Source organism: Dipodomys ordii, unplaced genomic scaffold (genome assembly GCF_000151885.1).
Source record: "Dipodomys ordii isolate 6190 unplaced genomic scaffold, Dord_2.0 Scaffold9, whole genome shotgun sequence".
Lineage (NCBI taxonomy): Eukaryota > Metazoa > Chordata > Mammalia > Rodentia > Heteromyidae > Dipodomys > Dipodomys ordii.
Genome location: NW_012267225.1, coordinates 17,590,074 through 17,617,022, shown reverse-complemented (window position 1 = coordinate 17,617,022; position 26,949 = coordinate 17,590,074). Strand labels below are relative to the sequence as shown.

Here is a 26,949-nt window from a genome sequence, read left to right as displayed (position 1 = left end):
TATAAGTAACCTGGGATGACAGTATTAAGGAGATAAAGTTTGTAAGGACCAGGAAGTATTGTGTAATTATCAAAGCAAGAAATGACATTTTCTGATTCATCAATACTTGTTGACCTCATTGATGCCATGATGCTTCCCTGTTAACAAAAATGTTCTCCCTTTCCTTTTCCTCCTTCTCTTGTTGTTTTTTTTGTTATATTTTTTGGGGGGGTCTGGTCATGGAGCTTGAACTCTGGGCCTGGGTGCTGCCCTCAGCTCTTCAGCTCAAGGCTAGCACTCTACCACTTGAGCTACAGAGCCACTTCCAGCTTCTTCTGCTTATGTGATGCTGAGGAATCGAACCCAGGGCCTCATGCATACAAGGCAAGGGCTCTACCATGAGCCACCTTCCCAGCCCTCTTGTTAAGTTTTACTAAGGATATTTGACGTGAAATCTATCCTCCTAGCACATTTTAAGTGTATAATATATTGTTGTTGACCTTAGCTACAATATACCGAAATCTCTAGATTTCATGTATTTTTTGACTGAAATTTTTTGCCTGTTGGTTATTCACTCCCCTCTTCCTCCTCTTTATCTCCTAGCAACCACTATATCAATGAATTTAAATATCTTATAGTTTTTACATGAGTGGATTCATAGATACTTTGCCTTCTTTTTCTGGCTTATTTCATTTAGTATGTCTTCAAGCTTCCTCTAAGCTGTTGCAGGATTTCCTTCTTTTATAAAAGTTGGGTGGTGTTATACATGTATACCCAATGTATATATATATATATATATATATATATATATATATATATATGTTCTCTTTATTTGTTCATCTTTTCATGGATACAGAGATTGTTTCCCTAGCTTGACCAATATAGAAACATCAATGAAGGCTTTTGTTTTTTATAATTTTTTAAAATTCTGGACTACCTTTGATTCAGCAATCTTACTTATAGGTATTTATACAAAAGAATCATCTGATAAAATTATCCTAACCATGTAGAATTCCTAGAATTCCTATATATATATATATATATATCACATTTTCTTGATCCATTCATCTACTGAGGGACATCTGGGTTGGTTCCATATTTTAATCTTAATTATGGTAAATAATGCTGCGATAAAGTTGTGCTGGTAGCTTTAGTGTGGCTTTGTTTGGGTAAATGTCCAAAAGTGGGATTGCTGGGTCCTAGGGAAGCTCTATGTGGAGCCTTTTCAGGAACCTCCATACTGCTTTCCAAAGTGGTTGAACAAGTTTACACTCCCACCAACAATGCAGTAGGGTTCCTTTCTGGCCTCATCCCCTCTAGCATCTATTGTTAATAGAGTTCTTGATTATAGCCGTTCTAAATGGGTGAGGTAGAATCTCAATGTTTTTTTGATTTGCATTGCTTTTATAGCCAGAGAAGTTGAGCATTTCTTCCTGTGTCTATTGGCCATGCTTATTTCTTCTTCAAAGAAGTCTCTCTTTAAGTCAAAAGCTACATACTTATGACTTATGATGCTAGGTGAAATGAACCCCAAGATATGGGCACAAGATATCTTTCTTTGTTGTTTTAATGTACTATGTGATTTTTTTGTTTCTTTGTTATGTTCTTCTCCCTATGGTATATCCCCTGTTGTCACTTGTTGTACTTGATTTTGGTACCCCTGCATTTTGTGTATACATTTGTCTAATTTGAGGAGAAGCGGAATAACAAAATGCTGAAACAAGCACACAGGATGACCTATTGCAACAATGGACCCATAAGACTTTACAATTTGAGGGTGGGGGAGGAGTGTGAGAGGTGGGGGAGGGAAGGGATAGGGGGAGAACAACAAAGCAGAGGGTAACAATGCTCAACAAGAAATGTACTCATTACCTTACTCATGCAACTGTAACCCCTCTGTACAGCATCTTTACAATAAAATAAAAATAAAAAAAGGAATCAAATTAAGATATGGAAAAGCCTCCATTCTAATATACTTTTTTAGATTCTTTCCCAGTACCAATGTCAGGAGTAATCACTATGGTTCTTAAAAGCCACTCTCTGTCCCTGCATTTAACATCTGAATGACCTGGGCGCTTCTCCTATTTTCTACAAATCTTGTTTATGATAATAGCTTTGGGTTTTATTTGTATATTCTGTGAGAATTTTCTTTATGGAAATTTATTTGATTTTGAAGATTAAGTAATTTCTTGAACTCTTTTTACATACATAGGAACCTTATCTCTAAGTAAAAATAGACCCTTTTACCACTCTTGCTCAGAAGCGAGTCTGTCCTGGAGGGCAATTAAGGGGGAGTTCCCTGGCTATGCTCACTCTCATTGTATCAGAGCTACATGATTGAGCCCTGTGCTCACATTCTCAAACCAGCAGACTTCCTCCACACAGGTCTCCACTGGTCTGTACAGTTTTCTCATAAAGGCATTTTTTGGCTTTCATTTTCATCTGGTTATAATACTCCATCTTCTATAAATGCTCAGTTTGAACTTGGATTCATCACAGAAATTTTATGAATGCCTTTCTGATTTTGTTTTCTTTCTTTTGTTCTCCTTTCCCTATGTTTTGTGTATTAGCATCAATTCATTGTCTATGGGGTTTTATTTTGACATGTCCATATATGCATACAGAATACCTTGAAAAGACTTAATCCCTTCATCAATCTCTCAGTTTTCTTAGTAACTTCACTTAGCACAGTTTTCCTACCAGTATAATTTTTAATTTTCAGAGTTTTCTTATGCATTAATTTCTCTCTCCCTCAAAAATCTTTTTTATTTTCTAGAAGAAATGAGAATTTTTCCTCCTTTGGAAGGGTTTTCATCTATTCTATATTCAAGAATTTGTGTATGCTTATAAAACCAAATTGTTTTCATGAGCAGACCACCATCTTTGCATTGATGTGTTTGAGAGCAGTTTAAGGACTTTGTCTGGTCTATAATATTGAATTACTATGAATTTTCAATCATCTCTTAAAGATGGAGCTAATCATATCTTGTTACTTTGAGTCCAAGATCCTCTCTTCTAGAGTTTTTCATCTAAATCTCCCTCATTTTTCTTCAAAGAGCATTCAGTAAATATCTCTTACAGACTCACTGATGGTGAAATCCTCAGGCCTTCATGGATCGTGCCAGGAGAATGTTTGTGTTAACTTCACACATAAAGTGAGCTGTGCTAATTCTGAGTAAGGTGCATTTGGAAAAGCTATGTTGAAAGGGTCTCCCCAGGAGCATTTCCAAATAAAACCATGTGATAACAGGAATAGGGATAAATGGTTATTTTTTTGAAATTCAATCTTATTTTTCTCCTTTTATTTGTTTGTTCTGTGTGCCAAATGAATGAGAATCAAAAGGCAGAATGCCATGTAGCATCTTCACAGTTATTTTTTATGTGTGTCTAGAGAAGGGTTGATTGAATGTCTCTACTCAATGGCCCTTTCATTCAAGTCAAAGTCCAAGACATGTGGCATCTCAATTTTAAGGTACAACTATAGCAGCAGTAAAAAGTTTCAGTGGCAAACAACTACTTGAAAAATCTTGTGATTTACCTATACTGGTGTATATTGTGAATCTGGTGATATATTTTTCACATTAGCTGTTTCCTAGGATTAGCAAACCAGTGCAAATCTCATTTCATCCTTCCCTGGGTGTTTAGTATAGTGCCAAGCAAAGCACAGATTAACATATGCTTGCTCAAGATTAAGGATGATTTAAAAAAAAACTCTTCTGATATACAATAAAATAGACTGTGTCCAGTTTGCATATTCTATGGATGGGCTGTTTTTTGTTAGTGCCAGTGGCTAACCATAAACCTCCAGTCCCAGATTTCCAAAAGCTCTGGGTTATACTTAGATATGAAAATAAAATGCCATACACCAGTGAATACTGTCTTACAGTGTCCCGAATCTGTCCTGCTCATGCAGTGTTGCCTATAACTGCTCCATGATGAAGAAGAGGAGAGCAGAAGAACAGGCTCTGGGTGTACCAGTCAACAAGAGGAAATCCCTGCTGATGAAGCCTCGGCACTACAGCCCAGACACAGACTGCAAAGGAGACAGAGACGACAGGACTGAGAATGACAGCCTCTTGGAAACAGGAGATCACTCTGCCTCAGGTACAAGGAGGAGTGACCCATGCTTTATCTTTTCTGGCACTGTAGAATAGATAGACACAACCTTAACTTACGAAGAACCTGTGGTTGTTGTGGTTGTGCAAGTATATTTATTTCATTCAGAATTTATTTATGGAGGACCCCCTTTTTTATCAGTTAACTGTTCGAGGTCTATATATAGAGAACAGAGAGTCTTTGTCTTGAGTTCATTTTTAACTAGAATTCATTTTGTATTGTGTAATGGTCCTGGGTTTTGAACTCAGGACCTGGGTACTGTTCCTGAACCTTTTTGCTCAAGGTTGGCTTTATACCACTTAAGTCACACCTCCACTTCCAGCTTTTTTGCTGATTAATTGGACATAAGAGTCTCACAGACTTTTCTCCCAGGCTGTCTTTTTTTTTAACAGGTTTTTACAGTTTATTAATCCCTTCATGAAAAATTCGTCACCGCTGCAGGTCAAGTCAATGCAGGATCTTTATTCCTTTGGCTGTTATCCAATTTCCAGCTCATTTCTTGCCAGATCCAACATTGGCCTTTGCAGTCCCTCTGACTTTCTTCATTCTGTTTTTGCGTTCCTTTCGCTGTTTCCTTGAAGTCTTCTTCTTTTCATACAGGCCATGTCTTGCAAGTCTGTGTTTGGGCTCATTTTTCTTTGCATAATCCAAAGAATCATAAATCATGCCAAAGCCAGTTGTTTTGCCACCACCAAAATGGGTTCTGAATCCAAATACAAAGATGACATCGGGTGTGGTCTTGTACATTTTGGCAAGTTTTTCCCGAATTTCTGTCTTAGGTACTGTTGCCTTTCCAGGGTGAAGGACATCAATGACCATCTGCTTCCTCTGAAGTAGTCAGTTGGTCATGAACTTCCTGGTCCGGATAGTTACTGTGTCATTCATGATGGCGGCAGACCTTCAGACAGCCGGGGAGAGAAGCCCAGGCTGTCTTTAAACTATGATCTTCATACCTTGGCCTCTTGAGTAGCTAGGATTACAAACATGAGCCACCAGCACCTGGCCAGAGTTCATTTTTTAAAACACAGAACTAGGTTTGTCTCCTTTAGAAGACAGTAAACGATACCACACTTTAAGGTTTAAAAGTTAATCAGGTGGATATTAATTTCTTGGAATAATCCTTCAAGTTATAGGTCATATTTTAAATGATTACATTCTATATAATTATTAATGATTATGGTATACGTATGTGTATATGCGTGTGTGTGTATTTCTATATATACCAAAAACATTTATATTTTCATTAGTTAGTCAACATATGTAATATTATTTTGCCCCAAGTGAAATATAATAACAACATAAACCAATGCAAATGATTTTGACCTTAATATTTTCCATATATTTTAATAAATATCTATAGCAATGAGCTATAGAGGTGGCCTAAAGTTATTATCTTAGAGGTTTCTTCAGTAGGAAAATGACATGGAAAATCTATCACTGTGCCTATTATTTCTAAAATAAAGGATTTAAAGTACCTTAAGATAAATATTACAATTTGTTAATTCAGTTCTTCACTTGCTCATCAAACTGCCTCTATACACTAACAGAAATGTATTTATTATTTTTAAACTTTAGAATTTGTTCCTTTCTAGTTTGTAGTTACTGCCATTTATTCCTGTGAGTGACCAACCTCTAGGAGTTAGAATATCACTTGTTGCTTTGTTCATGAGGATAAAGTTGAGGAATAATCAAAAAACTCAAAAAATGCCAAAAAAGTATCTCATGCTTGACTCACTAGAAAATTAAATTAGGTGGAAATGTGTTCTATTAAATATAGACACCATTTTTTTCTGAATATGACTTTTTAGGAATCAAAATGCCCTTTATGATTTGATATTTGAAAAGAAGGTATCACACACAAAAGGTACCAATATTGTTAAGTCTAAGTACTTCTTATAAATAGGATTATAGGAATAACCAGGAAATTAATTTAAAATATATAAAAGCATATTGACTCTGCAAACCCAAGTCTCAAATTAGACTCATTGTATCTCAAATAATTTTGGCTTAAATGTAGTTAGAGGTTCTGTGATTAAAACAATGTAGTATGCTGATTGGTTCATGTTTAAGTAATGTTTCAAGCATTTCTGTATTTAGCATGTGGCTTAAACGTCACAGCTTATCTGTTAATTTTGATCAGCTTTGACATGTTTTAGTTTCTTGAGCTGGTCAATTTTACTTTGATCATGGAAATCATGGGTTAAATCTAGTCTTAAAGAAAGTTATTGAATCATTGTGGATAGTTATGTATAATTTATCTTGCTATGTTACTTAGTCAAATATTTAAGAAAATGGGCATGTATTTGCCAATACCTTTAGAAAGTCCTTAGGTCAAATATTATATGTGGCTTTCAGACTTTGCACCTTCTATTATACAATCATAGATAGTATTAGCTACAAGAATATGTGTTTAAAGTTAGTAAGTTATGCATTCAACATTTATGGAGATTTAGTTGAATGTTTACAGTGGTTATTTTATCTTTAATATTACCACTGATGATAAGGAATATACTGAATTAACAGTGATTATGGTTATTTTCAGCACTTTATATATTTCAGAAACATGAATTATATCATTTAGCACTGAAATCATGGCTCAGTGGTAGAGCATGTGCCTAACAAGAATGAGGTCCCAAGTTCAAACCCCAGTACCACCACATGTCTATATGTGTGTGCATATACATATATAATTCAATATAAATCTATTAGAATTATATATTGTAATATTTTATCATAGTATGTATATACATATATATATGTATATATGTGTGTGTATATATATATATATATATATATATATATATTAGTCCAAACTACAGTGCTAAGAGATGTGTCTCATTGGTCTTAGTTTTATAGATAGGATTATTGAGGACCAAAGTGATACAATGCTGAATGTAACAGAGCTTGTAGGTATTGAGAGGAAGATGATTAGGAAATAGAAAGGAAAATTAGTTATTATGTCCAAACTAACTGTGCTCTATCTATACTTTATATTTCTTCTGCAAGTCTATCTTACAAAGTACAGCTAGGGCTGGGTTTTGACAAAGTCAAATCATGATGTAACAATTTCCAGAAATGACCAGAGCACAGATACTTCTCTCAAATGATCAACAGAGGAAAGATTGTAAGTTATCTTGAATCCTCTGAAGAGTTTTACTTCTAACCTCTAAAGTAAAGATTGTTGAGCTAGTGCCCAACCCAGCAAAGGTACATTTCATCAAGCCATTAATTTACACCAGGAACCTCACAGGACTTTACCTTGTCTGGTTGAGACTAATTGTGTCTTCAAGTGGGGAGTTCAAATGATGGCACAAACTGCACCCAATACCCTCCTCTGACTACTTTTCAAAGAGATGCAGATAGACACCAAGGAGAATAGAAGAGAACAGGACAAACCACACAAAAATTAATTCTCTCACTGCGAAGACAAGCTGGCAAAGCACTACCAGTACACAAGACACACACAGGCTGTCCCTGTGCAAATGGAAACATATGAAAGTCCCCACAGGTGGACACACCCAAATCAGTGCACCCAGTCCTCAGCATTACAGCCATGTGCTCAGGATTCAGGGAAATCACCAGTCATAGGGTGTGGCAAGCTTGTGACAGGCTAGGATGTTGAAATGTAGAATTGAAGCCAAATGGGTTGGGATCAGCTCTTCCCTGTGTATCTGTGTGGTTTTGAGCAAGCCCTTAACTCCTTGGACCACAGTATTCCTTCTAGAAAGTAGACTAGAAAGGATCTTTTTGTATTGTTGTGAGATAAAAGGATGTAACACCAACGACTGTAGTTTATTGTCTTAGGAAGAACAGTAGCACATCCAGTCATTGGGTCTCTAGATCTTCCTCATTTTGAAGATGAAGTCCAGGACTCAGAACACTAAGGGCCTGACCACGGTTATACAGGCAGACAGTTGTGGGCCCGCAGCATGTCCTAGTGTCTGGACCTCAGACTGTGGAGACCTGTGCACTGAGCAGTTCTCAAAGACAGTTGGAGGCACAGATGTACAGATTGGATTGCTAGAACTTTTCTCCAATGAATCTGGTTCTTCTAAGTGAAATATGGGATGGCCTTATTTATGTTAACAATCCCTCGCTATTATTGTATTTAAAAATAGTACCTGGAGAGAGGAAAGGAGAGAGCCATCAATTGCTGACTTCCTTTGGGGTTTCTCTGCAGGCATGCTCTCAGGGCAATAGTGTTGTCCTGCAGTACATATGTTGGATAGGTATAAATAGTAGTGCTAGCATCAGAACTCAAGTCTAGATCCCTCTGACTCTTCAGGCCTTAGCTATTTCAGGGGTAAAGGCATAAAGCTTATCCTCATGGTACCGAGAAAAATAAAACCAGGCAGCCCCTTGCAGAGATTGGAGAAGTCATAACATCATCACAGATCTGTCAGGTTCAAAAGCTAGAATTTTTCCTTCTCCCCATGGTAAGGGCCAGAGAGGGGTTTGGGAACACAACAAAGTCGATTTGTAGTTTGCAGAAGATCCCTAGAAACTGGCACGTGTGACACACGTAGGCACCTCTGTCTGCAGGGCTCCTCTTTTTCTGAAGAATAATTAATAAATATTTTCTTTTAGCATATAACAAACAGTTGAACCAAACAATTATGTAAACTGGAAATGACCCAAAATGCAAGCAGTTGGCAGCCACACAGTGAAGTGCATTGTCGTGCACGTGTGCGAGTTTGTCACTCCCGCCTCTCTGGTGATCTGCACTTAATAGGAATATTTTAAACTATGTAGCTAAGCAACAGAGGTAATTGTTGCTTTCTAGAGCTTTTGTTAGCACTCTAACACAGCCCAAATATGCATAATTAGGTATAATGTCTATAAATCATTATTGTACACATGTGGGTAGTTAAGTGGAGTGAGAGAATAGTTCAATGAATTGAGCATATTCACTGAAAATGCTTTTTATTTGTTTTCTGTAGTTCATAATACTTTAAAATTATCATAACCCTTTACACTTTCTCTTAATAGCTAACCGTGATATTGAGAAAAACTTCATTTGCATTTTAGACTATGTTTAATATATTATTTAAACCTGCAGTTCCTCTGATATGAATTCAGAAGAGGATAGGCCCATCCTATCAAATATTGTGTGCTTGTTTATCCAGCCTCTTTTCTAGGAACTGAAATGTTAAATTTTTCAGTTTACGTTGAATAGATCCCAACAAAAGACTGCACCCTATAATCAGCATTATTTACAGGGGCTGGTGTTGTGACTGAATTCTTCCCTGCGTCCAAAAATGCTTTTAGTTACTATGGCAATATTTACTTGATCCTGGCAGTCCAGTGTTGATTTAGGGAGATAATTACCAGAAAGGAAGATGATGGAGATGTATTTTTGAGTGTCCTTGTCAGAGACAATGTTTATAAAAAATTAAATGAGACAAAAAAAGGCACATTGTCTTCAGCATAGACACCCTCTCCTGCAACCTCGAACTGAAGGCTGTGCTTTTCTTCCTTCTAAAGGTGTTTATTAACACAGAATGTACTTCACTTAGTGTCTTTAACTATCTTCAAAGGGGTTTATTATTTTGTGTTTCCCATCCCCCACCTGCCTTTGAGACACAGAAATGGTCCTTCTTTTTGTTTGGGTTTTGTTTGTTTGGGTTTGGTTTGGTTTGAATCAGTCCTAGTGAATGTTGAAGGAGCATTGTTGGGACATTGGGTACCTTTCATAGCCTGGTGTGTGCTAGGCAATACTTCATATGCCTGGGCCACAGCTGATGTCAACAAGGAATCCACACCCTGAGTTGATAGGTTTTGTTGCCGGACTTGGACAAGCTTACTCTATGTGTGTATATACAACCTGTCACTGTGAAGTAAAAAAGTGACACAGTAAGCTGCCCTGAGATGACTACCATCTCACAGTCTTTCCTGTGTAGACTGGTACTTGGAACCTCCTCTCAGTCATTGGGTACCTTGTTCAGGACCCAAGAGAGCCCTATATTTAACTTATAACCAAGTCATATTCAATATCTTCCAACCATCACCACCTCCTGTCTTCTTCCCTTTTTATGTAAACGCTCACAAATAGCAAACCAGAAAGTATGTTACTACTTAAGATTCTCTCTGATCATGCTAACTATTCCATTTATATTTCCTCTCAATATGGAATTATAGTATGACAATTGCAAAAGTAAACAAGAAGTCTTGAGAGCTTCAGAATTCCTTTAGTTATCACCTCTATGTGGACATATTTAGTATCTTAGCATTTCATAAAATCTAAGAATATGTCTGGGAAACTCCAGAGTAGAGAACATAAACCAAATAAGCTATAAAAATATATTGCCATGCTAACAGAAAGCTAATGAATGTTTTTTGTACAATGAATAATTCTGTGTATTCAGCTGCCTGCTGGCTGGCTGAGCTGGGGAAATGTAAGAAGTCCAGTAGCAATTGTGCCACATTCGGAGCTCTATCATTGTTAAGTATGGACCTCAACCTAGCTCTTCATATGATGAAAATTATAGTAACTAATTTCCACTTGCTTGCTTTTTGTTTGTTTGTTTGCCTTACTTGAGGATTGAACTCAGAGTCTCACAATTGTTGGGAAAGCACTCTACCACTTGAACATTCTCTTACTTTTTAATTTTGTTTTTCAGATAGTCTTATGCTAACTTTCCCTCTGCTACAGTCTTCCTGATTTCTACATCCCAAACAGCCAGGATTATACCTGTGCACCACCATGTCTGGCATACTAGCTCATTTATTTAAAGATAGTTTTGAGACTACTAAGTTCTCTCATTCTATTTTAAGAGCCTACATATTTCCCACTTGTGTTTATAAAATTTAATATAGCTCACACATTATAAATTATGTATACATATGTGTGTGTATCTGTGCTTATTATACATATATGTGTACATATATATGTGTGTGCATATGTGTATGGTATAATTTCCTTAGAATATTGAGGTTTGGGGATTGTTTTTCTTTTGGGAGGAAGGAGGTTTGTTTGGTATTGAGACAGGCTCTTGCTAAGCAATGTAATGGGCTCAGAGCTTGCTATATAGTCCAGGCTGACCTCAGGATCCTCCTGCCTCTGCCTCCTAAATTCTGGGATTTCAGGCATGGGCCTGAAAATACTTTTAATCCTTGCTTTTCAATATCGGTTTTGTTTTCCTATAGAAGGAATCCTAATAAAACCTGCGGATGAGAACCTTAATTCTACTGCTCCAGAAAATGCCCCCCTGAAGGAAGATCCATATGTTTGTTATCAAGAGCTCATGGTAAAGTCTTTAATGCACTTGGGGAAAATTGAAAAGAATGTGTCTGTACAGACTATAAGTGAAAACTTAAATGACAGTGGCATCCAATCTTTAAAAGCAGAGAATGATGAAGCAGATGAGTGCTTTATGATTCATTCAGATGATGGAAGAGATAAACTCAACTGTTCCCAGACACCATTCTGTTCCTCCGATGACAGTGAAAGTAACTCTGAAAGTGCAGAGAATGGATGGGACAGCGGCTCTAGCCTGTCAGAAGATGCCAGACCTCACAGCGGCCCAAAATACATGTTAGTGGATAATAAAAAAGACCTACTGGAAGTTCCTGAAATAAAAACTGAAGGTGACGAATTTATCCCTTGTGAGAATAGGTGTGAGTCTGATGCAGACAAGAGAGACCTACAGAATGCTCATATGGAGCCCTTGGACAGCAAAGCCCACTCGTCCTTCCCTGAGACTGAGGAAGAAGATGGTGAGAGCCTAGTCACCACAACTGAAGAACCTCATGACCTGGAAAAGGCCAAGGGGAACCTAAGTCTGCTGGAACAGGCAATTGCTCTGCAAGCCGAGCAAGGCTGTGTTTTCCATAACACTTACAAAGAGCTGGACAAGTTTCTCCTGGACCACTTAGCAGGAGAAAGGAGGCAAACCAAAGTTATTGACATGGGTGGAAGACAAACCTTTAACAACAAACGTAAGATACATTTTTAAATTCATTTCAAAAATAAAATTGCACTAGGGCTTGAGGGGGGTGGGTTAGATTTAATTATTCCTTCCAGGGAGCCTTTTGACAAACTAATGTAATTTAAGAATTAATTTATAGGGGCTGGGAAGGTGGCTCAGTGGTAGAGTGCTTGCTTTGCAATGCAAGAGGCCCTGGGTTCGATTCCTCAGCACCACATAAGCAAAAAGAAAAAGGCCGGAAGTGGCGCTGTGGCTCAAATGGTAGAGGGCTAGCCTTGAGCTGAAGAGCTGAGTGACAGCACCCAGGCCCAGAGTTTAGACCCCACGTCCGGACCCAAAAAAAAAAAAAAAGAATTATAGCGGACACCAATGGCTCAGACCTCATAATCCCAGCTGTTCAGGAGACTGAAATCAGAGGATTGCAGTTTGAAATCAGCCCAGTCAGGAAAGTCCTTGAGACTTCTGTCTCTAATCACCAAAATAGCTGGAAGTGGAACTCTGGCTGCAATGGTAGAACACCAACCTTGAGCAAAAATCTAACGGACAGTGTCCAGGCCCTGAGTTCAAGTCCCAGTACCATACAAAAAAAGAGGGAAAAAGAATAAATTCATAATTATGAAATAAGTCATTTTGATTTCCCCCCTACTCTGTGTTATTATCAGGTCCAGCTGGGTCAGCTTTGCAGGGTCTTCACACATAAGGAAAATATTCATTGGATCTATTTCCTTTAATTGAACTGCTTTGTAAAAGTACATTACACCTTTAAAAGCCACTTTACCAGATATTATTAGAAGTGTGATAGTACTTACTGGGCTTCAAATCATTTTAGTAACCAAGTTTATTCTAGAAATGTAAATTCTCTTTCCACCCTTGTTCTAGAATCATGTAGCTGCTTTTGAGGTTCAAAATGATGCCAAACCACTTATGAGCCAGGCAGGATTCTCTGATCCTTGTTGAGATAAAACTGTCTTTATAACCATATTCTTTTTTTGTCTTTTGTGTATATGGTGTGTGTGTGTGTGTGTGTGTGTGTGTGTGTGTGTGTGTGTATGTGCATGCACATCAAGCGCCAGTCCTGAAGCTTGATCTCAAAGCCTGGGCACTGTCCTTTAGCTCTTGTGTTCAAGGCTCAAGGTTCGTGCTCTACCACTTAAGCCACAGCTCTATTTCCAGCTTTTTTGCTGGCTAATTGGAGATAAGAGTCTCATGGAGTTTTCAGGCATCAAACTGTGATTCTCGGATCTCAGCCTTGAGAGTAGCTAGGATTATAGGCCACTAACTCCCAGATCACCAGTGGGATTTAAAATTTCACTTTATGCAAGCCTGAAGATAAGCCCCCAGTGTTGCAGTAAGTTGGTAGCACTATTGGTACTAAGTATGTCCAGATTTGGAGTATGAGTATAGATAGTGTCGTCTTGTAATTTGTTGCCTAGTCTATGACATTTGTCCAGTCAGAAATGTGAACAATGACACAGTTTATCAGGTATGAATGAGGACAGTCACAGGCAAGCTCAGATGTATCATCATAGTGTTTAAGGTCAGCCTTATTGTGTATACCTCTACAAAGAGAAGAAAAGAAGATCCAGGCTTGAGAGTTACCTCCAGCCCTCTCTCTGGCTTCTTACCATGCCAACAGGTTCTGCCCTCCAGAGCATTTCATCTGAATCTTTGTTTTGCCCAGCTCAGGAGAGACTCACAAACAAAAGTGCATGGTGGACTGTCAGTGGGCTGCACCTGGTCAGGTGCCAGGTTGCGTTATCTCCAACACCCTCTCTTCTTCCCACAGATACACTGTGGCAAGGAGGAGAAATGCTCTACGCCAAACCTTTTCAATGTGTTTTAGAAATGTGGTCTCATCTGGACAAGCTCCAGGAGAAGAAGGGCATCAAAACCCTTGCTCCTCGCTTCCCTATGAATAGCACTCCACTGTGTGGTGGAGTCGGCCCCTTAGTTCACTTCAGATTTGAAGGATTTTGACCAAGAATCTACAGATTTTTACATGCCTAAAGCAACTTAAAATTTGTCACTGTATTTGATTAAACAAAACAGACATACACAAAGCCACAGAACACCATACATACTTAATATGCCTTTTTCTGTCGTGCAAAATAGAGTTATCTCAACATCAGTTATCTTACTTAAGTCCTGTCTTAGTTGATACAAACTGCTCACAGTTTATTTGGGTCTCCCTGTTCAGTATCCTGGCCCTTTCCTGGACTGCTACTGCTGACTGTCAATTGAACAGTCTTGGTTCCTCCCCCTTATGCTGAAACCATGCCCCATATAATTGCATTACACACAGCCGGCTGTGTCCCATCTGCCCTGGACTGTATGTAATCCAACACCTGGGGTGACATGATGTCATAAAGGCATGTCTACTCTCACAGCATAGTGCCCCCAGAGATGTCCATCATATTCCACAACAGAGGCCTGGCCTTGGGTACCTGCTTGGAGCAGAAGATCATGTAGCACAACATCCTGGCAGCGGAAGGACCCTGTCCCCTGACCAAACAGGGCAAGTAGTTTTGTGGGCAAGATTGCATAGATTATTTATGTTTGCTCTCTGCCTCAGAGATGCTCAATATTCCTGTTGCTTTGAAATCTGAGTCCCACAGCCTGGCTGAGTCCACTGTGTTCTCCGAGGGCTCACATGTTCCTTCTATTGTCCTGCTAAAATCTGTGAATGCTGAGGGACACAATTCTCCTTCACTAGTTTCATCCCTACATGAGACAGGGACAGTTTGTAGTATAATGCAGCCTTTCTGTTTTATCTAACATCTCAATCACTAATATACACATTTTAACTAAGGCCCAATTTAGTTTGGGCCTAACTTCATTAGTGTTCTGTTTTGTACTCATTTATTTATGTTAGATATTTATATAAATAACCCTTTATTGTCTAGGTGCTGGTGGCTCATATCTGTACTCCTAGCTACTCAAGAGGATGGGATCTGAGGATTGCAGTTCTAAGCCAGCACAGGCAGAAAAGTCTCCGTGAGACTCTTATCTCCAATAAACCACTCAAAAACCAGAAGTGGTGCTCAAGTGGTAGAGTGCTAGCCTTGAGCAAAAAGAGGCTCGGGAGCAGCACCCAGACCTTGAGTTCAAGCCCTACTGACAAAATTAAATAAAGACAACCCTTTAACTCTCAGTACTGTGCATGTCAGAAATTAAAACTCCCCCAGTTGTCATTCGCCCTTCCCTCTCCAGGCTGCTTTGTCCTGTGAGTCTCACTTCCTCCAGGTTTCAGGCTTCCAGAAGGTTGGGAAGACAGCTGCAACTGCTCTACAGTTCCAGCTTCTATAAGTTCCCCATAAAGAACATTTCCTTTTCAAGACTACTTCCCTTTGCCTCAGTTTCTGCAGTCAGTCACATCAACAGTGTCATCACTGTAATCACTGCAGTGATACTGACAGCCCATTAGGCTTTCAAGAACTTGGAACTTAGCAGGCATTGGTTAGCTGACTTCTGTCAGCTGCTCTGCAAGAAACAAGCTCTGCTAGACCATCCCCACCCCAGGCCACCTGCTGCGAGGGACCAGCCTGCAGGACAAAGTCAAGGCGGCCTTTCTCAGATGAATTCTTTGTTTTGTCATCTTCAATCTGGCCTTCTCTAGACTCTTTGAATAGTAGGAGGTGATTTGAGTTTACACAAATTCATTTTTCTTTCTCATTTTTCTTCTTCTTTCATTCTTTTTTTTTCTTTGCCAGAGTCTGTTTAACCTCTAGTCCAGGGCGAGTTTTCATAATGAGGCTTTAACTACACAATACATGACATAGCAACTTAAAACCACCTCTATTTTAACAGACCCTTGCCTTGTGTCAGCCTTTGCTTAACAAACTGAGAAAATTAAAAACATGTTTAATGCTTCCTCAGGTGTTAGTTGAGGGTCTTTTTCAAGGCAATGTGAGAAGAATGTTGATGATGGCAAAAATGAATAAAGTGAAAATGTCACTCTGCAAGGCCACTTTACTGAATGGACAGGATGGAAAAATAACCAATGAATTTCACAATTTTTCTATAGATTCACCGAGGCCTGAAAAGAGAGAGACCAAGTGCCCCATCCCTGGGTGCGATGGCACAGGGCATGTGACGGGGCTCTACCCCCACCACCGCAGCCTTTCAGGGTGCCCCCATAAAGTGCGGGTTCCCCTGGAAAGTAAGTACTACTTATCCTCCAGAGACAGAGGTGACTTTTTACATGAACCGCAGTATCACAACATTATCTGCATCCTTAGAATTTCAATTTGAAATTAAGAATGGAAACAAGAGTTTTCCTTCTGTACACTGAGCAATTTACACCTAGTTATGCATTTTAAAACAACAGTTTATAATCAAGTGCTGGCGGCTCATGCTTATTCTCATAGCTACTCAGGAGGCTGAGATCTGAGGATCACAGTTCCAAACTAACTGGCAGGAAAGTCTGGGAGAGTCATCTCCAATTAACCACCAAAACACTGGAAGTACAACTTTGGCTCAAGTAGTAGATCAAAAATGTAGACCAAGTAGTGAGCAAAAATGCTTAGAGACAGTACCCAGGCCCTGAGTTCAAGCCCTAGGACCAGCACGCACACACACACACACACATACACACACACACACACACACACACACACACACACACAGAGTGTAGTGTATTAAGAGAAAATCTGAAGGACAGTAAGGCTGGTAGGAGGCAATTGCCATTGAAAACAGAACTTATTTTCCATTGTTCCTTGAGGAGGGATCTTGTCATACTCGAGTGGTCTCATGAAGAATCCTCAAAGTCAGTTAGGATCAGGTGCAGGAGGAGCTGTGAGCAAAAGCCTTAAGTGTGGCTTCTGTGTGGAGTACATGTGAGGCAAGCTGGAGCAGTCTGGTTTAGGGAGCTCTAGTTACCAGGTACCTGGCCCTGGATGATTAGGGCAGGAACCAAATCAGGCAGTCGGGGTGTGGGCTCCAGAGTGGTTGACTAATACTTTAAGAATGTGTTCAGGGGGGAAATTATGTGATTTGGCAAACTCTGAAAAGGGCTGATCCCCCTACTCCAAGGTCAGCAAAATCCCCGATACCAAAGCTTCAGAGTAGATAATAAGATACAGTTATACTCTGTGTGTCAGTATAGTCTTTTCCCAGCCTGAGGCATGGCTGTCCTAAGCTCAGAGTTAGTCACAGCTGCAGTGTACTACAGAGAAGACACTATTGTACTCCTGGTTGCCCTCGCTGTGGAAACACATGCTTCCTGGTGCTGTCTCAGTACATCCAGTCACATCTGAGGGCCCCAAGCAAAAGCAACCCACTCCCAAATCCCAGCCTTAGCGTGAGCTGTGCCTAAGAGGTAAAGGGAGGTTCTCCCACCTTCTAAGCTGCAAAGGACTGATAGGCTTCAGCCTTTTTGCATCTATTTATTGAGATACTCTTGGGCCATTCAATCTGGCAGAGATGGGAGAATTACAGCAACACCTTTCTCAGTGTCAAGACTGGCTAGAGACCTAGAGTCCCCAGCTCAGCCCTACCCTGCATGCCGACTTAGCATTTCTTCCCACTGTGTTTCTGATGATACCCAGCTAAAATCTTGCCAGTGGCTGCTTGGCAGCAGAGGGTGGATAAACACACAAAATGAAAATAAATTACAGAAAATTAAAAAACACTACAGGCAGACCTCAGATAGCAGGGAAAGGATGACACGACCTATATGACAAATAGTTTTCTCCATCCATTCTTCCCCCAAGGAAAAGCCTAGATGTGACAGGAAGGATGAGGAACTTTCCAGTTTAAGTAAGACAGCTAGGGTTAGGACCTCAATAAAAATCAGGAAGGTTCCTACATTGAATATAGGCAGAATTATCCCAAGTTTAGGGTTCTATATAACATGACAGTCAGAGCAATTAAAATATATGCAAGCCCAATAAATTTAGTTTCTGAAGTTCTCTGATGAATTTGTTTTTCAGTTTGAATATTATTGGAGAGAGTCTGGTGGGTTATTGAACTAAAGTTACTTGAATGTGGAACTGAGAAATGAATGTTGGTATGTAATGTGTTGATGGGAAATTATTCTCCCCTTTAATGTGATTTTTGTGCTTAGTTCTTGCCATGCATGAAAATGTGCTCAAGTGTCCCACCCCAGGATGCACAGGAAGGGGGCATGTGAACAGTAACCGCAACACGCACAGGAGGTAATTCTGACAATTCACTGATCATTTTACATTTTAAAGTGTGAGAAAGACTTTCTACCATGGGCTATTTGTTATGCAAGTTACTGTCTATTATTCCCACTTCAAATAAATTAGAAATATTCTAAACCAGTTCAAATTTTTTCATAGAAAATCACCCATGATTTTCTGTCGTGTCTTAGAAATATTTATATTAGCAGTCAGTTACAATAATGAATCAATTATCTTTGAAGATGCTAGCATTCAATGTTCATATGGTCAGAGAAAATAGGGTATGTTCTCTTCTGTTCTGGGATCTTACCAGTGCAGTTTGACATTGGAAGGAATTGCTTATGGATTATCTTGGATCTCTTTCAGTAGGCATTAAAAAGGTATTGAAAGGCTTTCAGTCTTTAGTTGATTTGACTGAAAATCAGACAGGGGAACATGAGGTATGGCTCCAGTGGTGAAACACACCAACCTTGAACAAAACTGCCAAGAAAGAGCAGAAGACCCTAAGCTCAAGCCTCAGTACCAGCACCAAGAAAAACTCCAAAACAGCTAGATAAGAGGTAGACATCATTTTACTGAAAACTCAACCAGAATAAGGAATAGATGTGTACAGAGGTATATGTGTGTGTGTATAAATATACATATACATATATATATATATTCTACTGTTTTTAGTGAGCATGCTGTTTTTAAGTGTATTTTGTGTGTAGATTATATGATTATGAGGTGCAATTTGTTATTAAAAAACTTTAAATTCCATACTTTCAAGTTAAAACTAAGATATAAAATTGAGTCCCTAAAAGCTTGCTAAAAATTCTCAGGTAAAACTGGGAGCTACCATGCTACCCTTTGTAATTGAACACACTGTATTCAGAATGAACGTATTTTACTTTGAATATTAAGAATTTCAGAATCTTTTTGTTAGGTCTCTCTTACATAATATTTTGATTTTTTAAAATGAGTTTGTTATCTTCCACCTCTGAGATGAGGCTGCGAAACAAGCATTGATGTTGTAGTCTGCAAAAACCTTTGGGAGTGTGACTGAACTACTAATATGACTTAAAATGTGCTGAGTTGGCTAGGAGGCCTGTGCCAGAGCAAATCACATGATCACTCAATTTCACATTCTCCTATTTTTCTTCTTTGAAACAGTCTTTCTGGCTGTCCAATTGCGGCAGCTGAAAAACTGGCAATGTCCCAGGATAAAAGTCATCTTGATTCTTCCCAAACTGGGCAGTGTCCTGACCAGGTGGCCCACAGGTATGAACTCCCAGAAAAATCTTAATGCTCTATCCCTACCAGAATCCCATCCAACATGACCTCTGATCCCTTGGGTAGCACTTTACTATGGTCCTACTGTCATTTTTGAAAAAACGAGTGTAGAGAATGATGCCATGAATCCAATGAGCTATGAAACCTAGGCATTTCACTTGAAGTTTATTCTTTGTAAAAGTAATAGGCTACAGATGAACCTAAAAGGAATAAAGTGTACAATAAGGTACATTAATCAAACTTCAGAGACACAAATATAATACATTCCACAGTCAGGTGAGCTTCCCTATATTAGTGATTTCACCTTTCCTACCTGGAGAAAATAGCATCATACAAAAAAAAAATTACCATCATGAGCCACCCACCTATTCAGTCCCATGATGAACAGCTAGTAGCCAAATGTCTTCCATTCATATATAAGCTCCCAAGCTGTTTAGTAGTTTGGAGGGTCTTCTGCCTAAATAACATGATTTGCATGTTGATGTTTAATGTGATAGTACATATTTACAACAGTCATATTTGTAGGAAAAATGATTTTTAGGATTAAGAAAGGTGATTGGATAACTTGTAAAAGAGTCACTGAAAAGTAAAACAGCTTTAGGCATGACAGTACTTCCCCAATATGCCTTCCCTTATTGTCAAGTGAAGCTCATGAATTATGGGATAAGTGCTATAAGAAATCTTAGAATGGGAGAGTTTTTCCCTTAGTGGATTATTTGCAAGTACAAAAATAGCATTGTTTCATTTTGCTCACTTGTTATAAGATAAATGTTGTTTTAAGTTAGAACATTTTTACAACTTTTTTTTTCCAGTCGTGGGGCCTGAACTCTGGGCCTGGGCACTGTCTCTCAGCTCTTCAGCTCAAGGCTAACACTCTACCACTTGAGCCACAGCACCACTTGTGGCTTTTTTCTTTTTGCTTATGTGGTGCTGAGGAATCAAACCCAGGGCCTCATGCATGCAAGGCAAGCGCTCTACCACTGAGCCACCTTCCCAGCCCTATTTTTACAACTTTAAGACTATAAAATTTTAAATAAACAGGTAGATAAATAAATAGATATGACAGATAATGATCCAGTAGTCTAAAACTGTTTTACCTATTCCCAAAGACTTCCTTGGTTTTTAGGCATTCTGATGGGCACCATCTGTTGGAAAATAATTGGAAGAATTCTTTGATAATTGTTCAATTCTAAAAGGTATACTTGTTTATATTCTCTTATCACTGGACCAGAGGTGGGGGGAAAAACATTTCCCCCCTTTGATTAAAACTTTTGATTCACAATTATGGTGCCCTGTTTGATGCAATTACAGTAGTTCTACAGGAATATTTAATGCACAGTAAATTAACATTTGAATGGCTATATTGAGAAATATCACTGATGTTAGAATATAGTGACTTGAATCAGATTTAGATGGTTACAGTTTAATAGATAAAATATTGAAAAGCTAGTTAAAACTTACTCAGCAAAAAAACATTTAGACTGAGAATGAGGGAAAAAAAGGCAGAAAAGTCTAAGAAGAAAATCCTAATTCAGTAGTGAGTATTCTGGTACCTGTACTACTACTAGGCATCAGACAGGATGGTGACTAGTCATGGCTAATCTGATCAACTTCCAAAAATCAGAATGTGCACATCTTGTCAGTGTCTTAACTGATATTGATAGTTATGTGGCACTTTTCTCTGTGGAGCTCAAAGTGCAAACAAACGTCAAATTTTTCTCCTTCTTGGCCACTGCATGAGGTAAAGATTAGATTGCCTCTTTCTACCTTATTTTGATAAGGGACAGGGACACAGTATGCAGCAGCTCCATGACAGTATGGTAACCCTAAGCAGAGCCAAAGCATCTCTTCATCTCTCCCAGCTCAGGAGCATCTCTACTTGTGCTGTGATCACACCTTTGATATTGTATAGTAACTGAGGGTATCTACAGGCATAGCACTTCTAACTACTGTAAATTCAGACACTAATACATGTGTCAACAGTTCAATTGCATTTCTTTTAACTCTTTCCTGTCTCTCTCCAGGACAAACTTGATGAAGCAAATTGAACTCAATTTCCGATCCCAAGCCATTACCTCTCCCAGAGCTACCATGTCGAAAGAACAAGAGAAATTTGGAAAAGTTCCATTTGATTATGCCAGCTTTGATGCCCAAGTTTTTGGTAAACGTCCTCTCATCCAAACTGGACAAGGTCGAAAAACACCACCATATCCTGAATGTAAGCTATGAATTCTAATTTTAATTTTTACTTCCTTCTAAAATGCTTTTTATATATGTTGAGGAGCAGGGAAGAAATGGACTGAAATGCTTAATAAACTACCTACAGTTCACAGGAGAGAACACATATTGTGCAGTGAAAGCAAATAAGCTGATCAAGGTTATTGATTTTTAACCTGAAGCTACATTGGATATGGTCAATAGTTAAGGGATTAATTGTACTACACAAACAATATCATTGTTGAATCTAGGTGCAGTACAGTAATTCTAAAGAAATGTTCAGTTTGCATTTATCTAGGATTTGCATTTAGCTAATATTAATGTATTGGAAACTAGTACTGTTATTATTGTTAAACATTACTTTTTATTCATGTTGAAATGATGAAAAACTAATAAATGTAAAAAAATGTTTAAATTGAAAAATCTTCTCCAGGCTGTAGGTGGGGAAACAAAGGTATACATTTTAGATGAAACTCAATTCAGGAATCAAGATTTTACTTTTTTGGGGGGTGGGGGAAGTCCGGTAGTGGGGCCTGAACTCTGGGCCTGGGAGCTGTCCCTCAGTTCTTCAGCTCAAGGCTAGTGCTCTACCACTTGAGCCACAGCACCACTTCTGGCTTTTTGTCTTTTTGCTTATGTGGTGCTGAGGAATCAAACCCAGGGCCTCATGCATGCAAGGCAAGCGCTCTACCACTGAGCCACCTTCCCAGCCCCGATTTTACTTTTTTTAAAAGTGGTTTTGGCCACGTTTACCACAAATGTAAGAAATAATATAGTATCATTTACAATGACTAATACTCCTTAGTTCTAACACATCCATAAAAAAGACTATAACTGAAAGAAGGTATAACATGTCATACTGTTTTTGCTGATACATTTCTTTAGGAATTCCAGTTCTCACGTATTGCAATGTAAAAGCAAGCAGGAGATGTAGGGGCAAACACAGGAAGTGAATCCTACACTAGGATGACTTGCCTTCCTTAAGAAACAAGCTAAAATTATGCACTTGGAGTCCTCCATGGACCAGCCTCACAGACTAGTAGCCTTCCTTACACCTTGTACTGGTTGGAGATTAAGTATTTAGTTGGAATACTATTTGCCTCCATTGTGTTAGTTGATCTATACATGCAGAAAACTTGGAGATTACATAAACTCAACAGTAAATCTGGGCTGTAGCTCAGGTTTAGAGACTTGCTTAACTATAAGGCCCTTAATTCCACCTGGTACCAAAAAAATCCAACCAGATCTAAAAAGAGTTTACACATAAGTGATAAGTAAGTTATACTGCAGAAGAAATCTACCCTTTTTGTACCCCAAATAGGTCTTAACCAAGTAACAATTGTTAGATTCAGGAAACACACAAAGTTTTTAAAATCTATCTTATTTTGTATAGATGCATAATTTTATTATATGTAGACATCATATACATACATATATTCATATATGTTTAATTCAGTTGAAACTAGTAAGATCATTATATTCATATGGTAAATATACTGATTGTAAAACTGCAAAGCATTCGACCACAGTTTATGTTGAGATTGTGGAAATAATATCTGGTAGTACTTTAAATTTTGTTTTATGAAAAATAATCAAGTAATTAAAATAAGCAATACTTAATGCAAAACAAATAGCTAAACACTAGATTTTGAACATTTCTTCCTGTGACCTTGAGTGATGTTTACCAACATTCTACTGAGGAGAACTATGGATCTCTATCCCTCAGTGAAGCCTGTATCCATGACAAGTGTGAAGTGGAAAGTCAGCCTTTCAGTTCACCTTGAGCACATTTCCTTCCTGTCCATTGCTTATCTCTCTCTCCTTGGTATGCAAAATGCATCTCATTAAAGACTCCTCCATCTACTTAGTTCTATTTGGATGAAAAACAAATTCTAATGGTTTCAGTGTAGAACCAACCTATATATCAGATAATAAAAATACAAATTTTTTGTCTTCACAACAACTGCTATTGTGAAAACAACTGTTGTGTTATTTCTGTTCTGTTTTTGCAAACACACAGTTTGCCCTACACATACACACATACCCTAAACTCTCTATAGTCCCTGGTGGGTTTTGACCATGTGCTTTTTAATCCACAATTTTTATACTAACACTGCCAGTGCACCTGTCCCTGTAACATTAGTTCTGGGAGTGTTGTCATAAGAAGGGTAAATGCAAAAAAAAAATATTAAGAGAATAGGCATTCTTTCTCAGCAATCATACCATTTGATCTGTGAGCCTCTGTAAAAACCCATCTGAATAACCTTCATTTAACATAGCAATGATAATGGCTGGAGCTTTAATTTATTCTTCACATATTTTAATGCAGGAAGTTATATCTTTAAAAAAGAAATCTATTTAATGACTAAAACCATATACATAAAATTGCTAATCAAATCTCTCTTCAACAGCAAAGCATTTTTCAAATCCAGTGAAATTTTCTAATCGACTGCCTAGTGCAGGCGCCCACACACAGAGCCCAAGCCGTGCCAGCTCTTATAGCTACGGTCAATGCAGTGAAGACACCCACATAGCAGCAGCTGCTGCCATCCTGAACCTTTCCACCCGCTGCAGGGAAGCCGCAGACATCCTCTCCAACAAACCACAGAGCCTGCATGCCAAGGTAGGCCTGTCCAAGAGCCCAGAGGGTGGGCCAGCGACTGAACCACAGAATAAACTGCCTTTCATGTTCCTACCCGCATTCACTACTACTCAGTCCCCCAACCCTGAAGCCAGCTTGCCCCTGTCTCAGGGACAGAGGAACCCAGGCAAGGAAGAGCTTGGTGCGCTGACAAAAAGCAGCCATGCATGTCTTGGTCCTTGGTGCTCCTTGAAGGATTGCTGAAATTTAGGGTAAGACTGAGCTATAGAAACTGGTTGAGGTGCATTTACAGGTTTCTAAGGTATTTCTTATCATGGGGAAGTTGGTGAACAGAAAAGGAGAATTGCTATTAAAATGTATCACTGTAGAAGTTTTCAGTATCTAAAACTCAAAAATAAGCCGGGCACTGATGGCTCATGTCTATAATCCTAGCAGCTTAGGAGGCTGAGATCTGAGGATCGTGGTTCGAAGACAGCCCAGGCAGAAAAGTCCATGAGACTCTTATGTCCAGTTAACCTCCATAAAACCAGAAGTGACACTGTGGATCAAAGTGGTAGAGTGCTAGCCTTGAATGATAAAACTCAGGGACAGCACCCAGACCCTAAGTTCAAGCCCCATGACTGACAACACAATACTAATCAATTAGTAAATATAAAAGATGACAAGAAATATTGATTAGCTAGCATTGGTGGTTCATGCCTGTAATCCTACTCAGGAGGCTGAGATTTGAAGATCACAGTTCAAAGCTAGCCTTGAGTGAAAAAGCTAAGGGACAGCACCCAAGCTCTGAGTTCAAGCCCTAGTACAGCACACACACACACACACATGCACACATGCACACGTACACACACACAAGAGCGGGAAAAGAGGGTGGAGGAGAAGGGGGAAGGAGGAAGGGAAGGAAAGAGGAAAGAAAGGAAAGGAAGAGAAGGGAAAGGGAAAGAAAAAGGAAAGGAGGCAAATTAAATGGTGCTGGTAAAAATCTGCAAAACTGACACAAGAACATTTGCTACTGCTCATGCTGTTGTCATGTGCCATGATAATCTAGTATTCTGTGTTCTCAGAGGACACAAAGTGAAACTGATACAGTAAATCAACACATGGTTCAGGGGGTCTGAGGATAATGAGCATAAACCTCTGTGACCTCTACAAACATACTGTTTCTAAACCTCAGGAAATTTATCACATTTTTTTCAATATTTTGATGGCCTCTCCTTTCCAATATGAAAAGTGCACATTGACATGGTTGTGACTTAATGAATACACCCACACATTCCAAGGTCTTGCCTTTCACCAGTGAGAGATTAAGTTTGTCTTGCTGGAGACCAAATTGTCCACACTGGACTGAACTCTGAATGAGGTCAACCATTTCCTCCAGCAGGAGTCTGACATTATTTACTTAACTTAAAGGCTTCACTTAAACCATTCCCCTACTTAAATGGTTGAAGCAGCGAAAATAATGTGCCCAGACACATTTGGTCCCTGATTTTACCTTTACTTTAAGGGCAGCATTGCCCGAGTCAAACTGGAACCCTAAAATCCACATGATTAAAGCCCATACGTTTTCCCCTTTAAGAGCTGCCTGTTCTACTGTGGTCAACTGCTCACCTGTTTTGTGCCAGGCCTTTAGGAGAGCAGGTAACATTGTGCCATTGGGCATTAGACAGAAGAATCGGAATTAGCTTCTGGACGAAGCTGAGCCAAGTATACCCCAGGAAGAGTTGGTGGCCAAAAAACACTCAAAAAACAATTTTTCAACAAATGAGGTTCTTCTACAAAGAAAAAAATCTCTACAAATATTTATTTTAAAAATCATAAAGCTATCTGGCTCCAAATTAATGACAGGTGAATGATTGGCAGACTTTTTAAATGTAACCTCATTTTTAAATTGATATTTAAAAACCAGAATGAATTTCTTTTTTTTAAAGGAATAATTCTCATAGCCAGCGGGCTACAGCAGGCTGTAGAAACACTAAAATAGCTTTATTTTTGGTTTTGTAGGCTGTCCTGTGCGAAAAAAACACCAATTTTGTAATTATTAGTGTGACTTAAAGTACTGTAGTAACAGTCAAAGGAGGAATGGTCTAACCTGTATTTGTAAATTCACTTTAAAATTCTCCATCTTGATTTTTTTTCTTTTCTCTTCTTCCTTCCCTTCTGTCTCTGCATGTCTCCATCTCTTGTGGGCCCGCAGTTTGATCTCCCCCAATAAATTCTTTTTCTGCCTGAAAAAAAAAAGACTCTCCACCTTCCATTTAATTGCTGATGTCAAGCAAAGTAATAAAGTTGACTAAAATCTGAAAGTTTTGCCCCTTATCAATATATGTTACTTTTCAAAAACATATTGCTGGCTAGAAACATGGCTAATTGATCAACATGTTTTAAAAATTCAAGTAATTAGTTTCTATCTTTTCAATGTCCATGCTCTATTGTACATGCCCAGAGACAGGAAGTCCTCTGCAGGTCTGCCTCCAGCTGCCAGCTAAGCCTGACTTGCAGAAGCCAAAGCTCCAATGGCATGAGGAGAGTGGAAGAGATAGAGAGGCACAGATTGACTTCTGAAAGAAGCTGCTCCAGCAGGAGATGAAAACCAGTTTCCTGTGAAAATCATCTCCTTAGATATAGTAGCTGTTAAGATAGGATAAAATGGCCCCTACCTGGATCTGTGCAGAAGCCCTTGTCAGCATGCATG

General features: G+C 38.9%; 1 protein-coding gene and 1 pseudogene across 2 annotated transcripts in view; one reads left to right on the top strand and one right to left on the bottom strand.

Annotated features, from left to right (window-relative positions):
- Positions 1–3,895: 3,895 nt before the first annotated feature.
- The window catches only part of St18 (suppression of tumorigenicity 18, zinc finger), a 61,935-nt gene continuing 38,881 nt past the window's right edge, over positions 3,896–26,949 (top strand). Inside the window, exons 1-7 of the mRNA XM_013009265.1 lie at positions 3,896–4,083; positions 11,242–12,033; positions 16,048–16,182; positions 18,088–18,178; positions 19,319–19,426; positions 21,463–21,656; positions 24,067–24,278. Coding sequence (XP_012864719.1) covers positions 3,912–4,083; positions 11,242–12,033; positions 16,048–16,182; positions 18,088–18,178; positions 19,319–19,426; positions 21,463–21,656; positions 24,067–24,278 — 1,704 coding nt within the window. The 5' untranslated portion in view covers positions 3,896–3,911. The remainder of the gene's footprint in view (positions 4,084–11,241; positions 12,034–16,047; positions 16,183–18,087; positions 18,179–19,318; positions 19,427–21,462; positions 21,657–24,066; positions 24,279–26,949) is intronic.
- Positions 4,477–4,981, bottom strand: LOC105980422 (annotated as a pseudogene). Its single transcript, XR_001174741.1, has one exon. The product of XR_001174741.1 is annotated as a 40S ribosomal protein S24 pseudogene (transcript).